Source organism: Caenorhabditis briggsae, assembly GCF_000004555.2.
Source record: "Caenorhabditis briggsae complete genome, chrIII, whole genome shotgun sequence".
In the NCBI taxonomy this organism is placed as follows: Eukaryota; Metazoa; Nematoda; class Chromadorea; order Rhabditida; family Rhabditidae; genus Caenorhabditis; species Caenorhabditis briggsae.
In genome coordinates, this window is record NC_013490.2 from 7,468,763 (window position 1) to 7,476,804 (window position 8,042).

Genomic DNA, 8,042 nt, shown 5'->3' on the forward strand with positions numbered 1-8,042 from the left:
GCCAGCGCGCTCGGCGGCTAACAGCGTTCCAATTTGGGCCAGTAAAACAGTGCACAGTTCGAATTAGAACAGTTCGATTTTGTCCTTGTTCTGTTTTGATACTTGTTCGAGAAAGACACTGTTCTGATTTGAATCAGTTCGACTTTAGGTCTGTTCGATTTTGAAAACGTTCGAATTCGTCGTACCCCCAAAATTTCTAATCCTTAAAAAATGCTTCGGAATTGAATTCCAAAAGAAGCCCTGGAATTATTCCGACCAGAATTTTTTTTTCTAATTTTTTTCTCGGAAATTTATTCCGAAAATTCGGTCCATTTTCAGACTACTGTACATGGAAGGAAAAAAGTTCTCTGTGGGTCTTAAGAGGAATTACTTCTCATATTTTTTTGGCGTTTTCGAAATCAAACTTTTCCACCGATTTTTTGGCCTTTTGTAATGGAGAAGCGGTACTGTCACCGCATTTGAAAAGGCGCCAATTTGCTTGTCTGCATTTTCTCGTAGCTTAGTGGGTGGTTACAGGAAAGTGCAGAAAACAGTAATTTTTATTCGGTTTTCAATCATTTTTTTTCGAAATTTCAAGAATTATGTTGTTATACAAGAATTATGTTGTTATAAATTTTGATATTTTTTGCCCTGTCTGTCAAGTTTCAAAAAAATTTTCGTTTTTGTGATGGGTAAATGAAATTTCCGCTTCAAAATTCCGAAAATTTCTAAATTGGAGTATTCCAAAATTCCGAAATGTTGAAAATCGGAGTTTACGACATTCGGAAAAATTCCGAAAAGGTAAATTCGAACATCCCTGGTTCCGAACAAAATTTAATTACAAAATTTCCAAAATATTTAAACGGAAATGGGAATATCTAAAAAATGTATAGAATGCTTCGAATGGGGCACATTTTTTCTAAATAAAGACTATCAAAAGTGCAACAAAAAACAACAGTATCGGATTACAAAAATGGAATGATTTCATGAAATCCATACTGAATCTTTCCGTTGAAATCGAGAATGACGACTCCTTTCTCCTGAAATTTCACTTTCCTCCATCTTTCTCTCTGTCTGTTCAACTTCCACACTCTTTTTCATATCTTCATGGTATCTCACTTATCCATCCATCGAGATAAATAATAATCGCATTCTTGTGTATATTCACAGGAATCAATTTGCTAGATGTCATAGTGAATTTTATCATTTTATTGATAGAATAAATCTTTTAATTTATTATAAATAATACATTTATAAGATGGCATTCATCAAGTACAGAAACATTACGGAACATTCGCAATTTTTTGTTTTTTTTCAGAAGAAAAATACATTTCGAGAGTAAGCAAGCACCCGTAATCATAAAAATCATTGAAATTCTGTTCATGTTGGAAATCCACGAACCACCGTTAATCAAGAGAATCTTGGCTATTATAATCTAGAAATCAATCAAAGAGGGAATTATTGGTTACACCATCTTCGGCTCGATGTGAGGTTTGAACATGAAGGCGCATACTGAATCCTTGTGAACCTGGAATTTTTCTTATTTTGGATTATTTTCAGTTCAACAAATTGGTTGCAAAAAGTACTCGGGACAGAAAACGAGCCAGCGGATATGGGGTTCAGTGCATTTAAACGTTCGGTGGAAAAATTAAACTTTTGATCGTATTTAGAAATCACAAACCTTCTGTTTTTTCCTCAACATGGCTCTCGGGTCATCATCAAATTGTTCTGTGTTTCTTGGAGCACGAAGGTCTCCACTTTCTGGTTTTCGCACTTTTTGTGGTTCCTCGTCTTCAATATAAACCGACGTATTCTGAGAATCACCCAAGTGTTCATCACTGAAAATAATGAGATAGGTTGATGGGGAATCCATTCAAAAATGAATCAAAAACTAGTTTCTCTTATTCAAAAAAAATCACTCACTCAATTTCACTTGGGTCCAATGGATCAGGTGGTCCATTGAAACATCCTTCCTCCGCTTGAATTTCGTAGACTCTTTTGGAATGCATCACAACGTTGTTATATGGGTTATTTGATCCTAAACAATCAAGATTCGTAGGGCGAAAGATTCAGAATCAACACTCACGAAGCATATCTTTGGAATCATCTCGAGCCAATGCTTTGTGCATAAATCTCATCATCAGATAGCATCCAAAAAAGATGACGACGACAGCTGTGAGTACAATGCAGAGGATGATCAAGCCGGTTAAACTGAAAGATACAAGTATTTTATGGACTTCCTCGAAATCTCTTTTTTTTCAGATTTTATTTCTTAAGTATGCCTAGTATTCTCTTTCAAAGGGAGCCCAAAAAACCTGAGCCGACCTGAACAATTCATCAAATCGCCATGTTGACGGTGTAGACGGTGGTGCTGTTTTTGACATGTAAAGCATTAGGGAAAAAATTGAAAAATGAAGAGTATGACACAAGGAAAACGAATTCTTGTCCGGACGAAAAAACGAATCGGTTTTTTCTTCCGACAAAATTTTCGGAAGGGTAGTAGGCGGAGACATTTTTCTTGGCCACTCAACAACCACAAATCAAATTTCGGAAACGGAAAACTTTTTTTCAGAAAATTGCGTTTTTTGAAGAGTTGTGTTCGTTAGGAACAAGTTAATTTAAAGGTTCTCTTTTTTTCTAAAACAGATAATATCGAAATGAATTCGTCATATTTTAGGATTTGGAGATTACCCAATTTATTTTTCCCTTTGAACCAATTTATCTCAGTTCTCGTAAAAGATATTAAAAAAGTGGTCAACCGACAATATATTGGTAATATTCAAATAAACAATTTATCAGTTGACCACTTTTTGCTATCCTTCCCAGAAAATGAGATGTATGAGCTCAAAGTAGACGGTTTGGATGGCATTCTATTAAAGTGTTTACGGTACTTGGACTTTTTAGAAATCGCTATATTGATGAATGTGTTGTTGAGTTTAGTAATTTGAAAAAGCAATACTTGTAATACTTTTGATTTTGTTCCTAAAATGACCAAATAGTTTCTGAATTGGACAGTTTGTTTTTAATGGGCCCAAAAAACCCAATTTCATTTTTTTTTCGCTCGTTCCTAAAGATGTACACAACAAAACTATGACGTTCAAAGTGAACAACAATTCAGATAAGAATTCATTTACATCACCAAAAGGATTTGACATTTTGACATTTCCGTCATTTTTTTCAGCTCTCCCCCATTCGGGATCTCTAGAGATTATCAATGATCATTCAGAGCCAAGCACTCAAATGTCTGAAAATAAAACTTTTGCCTATTACGAATGTCATCGTTTTACCAAATTAATCTGATTCAAAAGAACCGAAGACCAAAGAATAGAATACGGTCTTTGCACTTGATTCGAACCAACTAGATCGTTTTTTTCGAGTTTCTGAGGAAGTTTAATCTCACCTGACTGGCAAAAAATCTTGAAAAATCCACCGTTCTTCATCATCAAGTTTGAAAGATTTCATCTGACTTTCGCGCTAGAAAGAGAAAAGTTTTGATGAAAAATGAATTAGTGGGTTGAAAAATATAGAAAACAGAATGATAGGAAGGGCAGAGAGGGAATGGAGAGGTGAAACGTGATTAGGGTCAGACTTCTGTCAAAATGGCTGATTTTTTTAAATTGAGGCCAAAAAAGTACTTGGTTTTCGGGAAAGAACAGTGTCTCAGCTGACAAATTCTGAATGGAAATTGAAAATTCTCGAGCTATGATCCGATTCTTTATAAGCGCCTCAGATTACTAGTTGTCTAGAAATTGAAGTCAAACATCTGGTAAGTGGGAAATTCTCTCTAGGATAGTTGATGAGACAAATCGACTGATATGGAGCCATATATTGAGCCATAATAATTAGAAAAAGATCAGAGATAGTGCATATTATTCTGGCTTGATTTCACAAGTAAGATTCTTTCTTACTAAATTTATTTTTCCTGTTTCTCTTTTTTCCCATCATTCCGTATTTCATATTTTTCTTTCCGCTTACAAAAGATTTCTCAATCATTCGAATCATCACCGTGAAATTCTTGAAATCGACGGAGTGTTCCGCCGAAAAAGACGGCGGCTGATGTGAATAAGATGTGGAAAGTGGAATGTTTGAAGCGGGAGAGAGAGAGAACGAATGATCCGAAAAACTCCAAAAAACTATGGGCTCTTTTTTGACGGAAGACAACTCTCACTATGGTTACAGAATGAATCCAGAAAAAAAAAATGGAAAACGAGAAGATGGGATTAGTGGGAATGTAGAAAATTGATGTATATTTGGAGAATTGTGCGTATTGAAATGAGGGACAGAGCAGCTGTCGGCTAATCCGTATGTAAGCTCTCCACTTTCAGATTTTCAGATTTTCAGCTTCTAACAAAAGTTATAGGGTGGCATCACTTGAGTTTGATCGCTTTTTGAACAACGTGGGAAACAGAAAATTCGGAGAAACATCGGACACCGTGTGATCACAATGCATGTGAAATATTCTATGAAAAAAATTCGATGTCTTGTCTGATTACACTTTTTGGGACCATGATCGTAATCAGCGAAATATAGATCTTTCAAATTGAATTAGTATTACAGTATCCTAAAATATCGGCTCCGGGACATTTTGTCACCGTGAAAATACATGTGAATGGAAAGGTTACAGACTACAAAAGAAAAAAAAAATTCATGATTTTCAAATATGCTTGTTCAGATAGAACGCATTCTGAAATTCAAGAATAATTTTTTGAATTTTAGATTATTATCTATCAGAACAAGCATATTTGAAAACCAAAAAATTTCTCAATTCTTTCCATTTTCCGGCTTTATCGCGAGGGCGAAATGTCCCGGAGCTTCGTTTAGAAGAGGAAAAATATTTTTTCGAGAATTTAATTTGTCTTTACAAAAAAATCATTATCAGAAATTCTAAAAATAAATACCTGACATGTCTGACTCGTCTTTTCGGAATCTACGGACGGATTGGTGTCTCTCAAATGAGTAATTTAAATAACCAAAAAAGTTTCCGACAGTTTTTGAAATACTTCTTTAATTTGAACAGAGAAAACTGAAAGAGAAAACAAGGATTATTGTAGAAAATTATTTAAAGATTTCAGATGTCGTTCGTTGAAAATTTTAGTCAAATACCGACTGAAAATCAAGGAGAGGAAAGAGGAAAAAACATAATGAAAAGATAATGAGATGTTGGATAGAGAGTGCATCAAATCGTCTCTTCAATCCCAATGAGTCATTTGGATAAAAAACAACTTAGCTGAGAAAAACGGCTTTAACATAATTTTGAATTCATGAAAAAGAGAATAGGGAAATGAAAGCAGCCAAAAAGTGAAATTCTAAATTGATATACTTCAAGAAATCCTACTGGTTTTTGTGGTGGTAGACACCGAATACCTTCCTGTTTTTGTTCAAAAATGATTTTTGATTTTTGGATTTAACTTTATTTATTTCAGATTTTAATCCAGTTCATAGAATCTTTTGAATAAAACTTGAGATAGTTTAATCTTATCTCAAACAAAAGTTTTTCGAACTGTTTGTTTTTTCAAAAAAGTTGTTTTTTATTTGAGGTTAAATGAACAGCATTAGGATTTCAGATTCCGAAAATCGAAAAATATCTTTACCGCTGGACAACATAATTTGTAGTATGCAAAATTTGGGAAAAACAGGCAGTTCTCATTAATATTTTCGGTTCCGGATAATCTATCAAATTCAAGGAATAATATGCTTCTTGTTAACTATAAACTATAAACTGATATCAATCTGGCTAATAACTTCTAAAAGGGAATTGGCCGGACCAGGCCGTGCTGATACAAAAACTTTCCAGAGCCGAGCCGTCTTATAGTTTACAGAAATTATTTTTTGAATTTCACAGTTTTTTTTAAAGTTTAGAAAAAATCAGCTTCTTAAAGAACAGCGGGACGGCCGGTAATCTTACAAATGCTGAAAGCAAGTGGGACAAAATGTTGATCTGAAGGGCCAAATATTGCTGGCCCCATCTCAAAAAGTGGGCCATGGCCAGAAATGGTAGAATGGAAACTCAGTGAGGCGTTTTCTAATTAGAGGAAAAAGGGTCCTTTTTGGGGGGAGGAGACAACTCAATTGTTTCCTTCATTTTCTCTCCTCTTCTCATTTTCCATTCTACTCGACCAAAGGGTATGGAGAAACAAAAAAAGGAATTTTTAAATAATTGAGTTTTGAGTTGCTCCCGGTCTACTTCAAATTTGAACTTTTGGGTTTTACAGGTCCAAAAAATGGAATCTACGGTTGTTGCTTCAGAAGCCGTATACCGGAAAACCTGTTATAGAAAGGCCCTCACACGGTCAAGTTTGAGCCGATTTTTCTTCCTAGGCAAGGTATCAAAAATGTGTTAACTAATAAAGTTTTTGGGATATCATGACAAACATTTTATCAGTTGACAAAATTTTTATATTTTCGATGGGGACCATGAAACAATAACCCAAATTCAAAAGTTAGGAGACCCACAGGTTTTACGGAAAGTGATACAAATAAAAATGTCCGACTTCCGGTTACTATCTCAGTACAACAACAAGTTTTTAGACAGTTTTTATATGACAACACAGTTTTTATATACAAACAACAGTTTTTATATGACATTGATATTTTACATGCTCTCAATATTTCAAACGCCCCTATTGTTTTTAAAAACTTGACTTTAACAATTTAAATTTGAATTCAAGAATTATCAGACTCTAAAACTCACTTGCTTCCAAGAGCAAACGATTGCTTTTTGCCAAAGAATTCCGCTAAGAATGATCGTTCTCCAGCAGAGTCATCAGCCGAAAAGACGATCTCTCCAGGACTCAAATCATCCGGGTCCAGCATTGTCATCTGAAAATGTTTTTATTTAGATTGACATTACAGTTTTTAGATTATTATCAACTTTTTGCTCTTCAGAGGCGCTTTTTTTGTATCTACCGTACAACCTGTATTAGAATGACCGATCTTCTATAGTTCCAATGTACCTCCAGAGAGCACTTCTATTACAAGGTTGTACTTTAAATTGGTTTTAATATTTTGTCTACAGTGTAGTTCAGGTTTTTCAAGGAAAAAATTCTCCATTCCGGAAATGAACTCAATTTCCTGTTTCGTGCACAAAACACACACCTTTAGGTCACTGAGAGATGGAAATGGAATACTGGGAACAAGGTTTGGTTTGAAAACTGAAAAGATAAAATGCTGCCTCCAGAACATCTGTTCAAATTTTAGGGTTTGACCTGATGACAAAAGGCTTCGTGACGCTTGATGGCGTGTCAACGAAGTCATTATGATGACGTGCCAACAAATTATAGTTTTTAGAAAGAAAAATTAGAAGGTTCTGTTTTAGGTTTTTTGGTTTTAACAAGAATTTTCGAAAACGAATCAGCACATTAAAATCTTGAACTCCTCGCAAAATCTTGTCTTATAAAATGTCTATATATCGAATTGAAAAAAGACAGATGAATTGAGAACCTACTTCAACAATATAAAATGCGCTTTTATTCTTGTCTCTCCACTTCATTTTCCCCTTCCTCCACTTGAAGAAATTTAAGCAGAAGAAGAAGGCGAAGAAGAAGAGGAAGAACGGTGGTAGTGGTGGAGCAACGTAAACAGAGTCTCGACAAAAGTCTGAGTGAATATAATAACAATCTATACTGCTAGCTGATTGAATAAAAATTGGATGAGAATCAAATAACAACTATTGTATATGATTTTTATTGTTGAAGTGAATGATTAATTTTCGAAGGGAGCTGCTAGAGAAAAACAAGGAGAAGAAGACAAAAAGATGATGAGGCAGAAGGCCTAGTGTAGATTGTAGTAGTTCAGAAGAAGTAAAATATTGGTTTTTACTGCACAGAAGAATATCAACTTTTCTGTATTTCCGACAGTTTTCAGAGTTTTAAAATTTGGGAATTTTGAAATTTTGGAGTTTTCAAATTTCCGAACTGGAGAATTAAAAAAAAAAGTTTCAGAAGTTGTCTTTCAGATGTTTTTTCTTTCGAACTTTTAAATTTTCGAATTTCAAAATTTCAAAATTCCCGGATATCTGAATTTTTGTAAAATTGGAGATTCTAAAGTTCTGAATTTTTAACTTC

At 34.4% G+C, this 8,042-nt stretch overlaps 1 protein-coding gene across 1 annotated transcript; it reads right to left on the reverse strand.

Moving 5' to 3' along the window:
* Positions 1 to 1,444: 1,444 nt before the first annotated feature.
* Positions 1,445 to 6,798, reverse strand: CBG16506 (the record flags this gene model as incomplete). Its single annotated transcript, XM_045244001.1, has 5 exons — positions 1,445 to 1,507; positions 1,661 to 1,817; positions 1,903 to 2,017; positions 2,066 to 2,190; positions 6,671 to 6,798. 5 exons carry the CDS (start codon positions 6,796 to 6,798, stop codon positions 1,445 to 1,447), a joined length of 588 nt encoding a protein of 195 aa, XP_045095986.1.
* Positions 6,799 to 8,042: the final 1,244 nt, after the last annotated feature.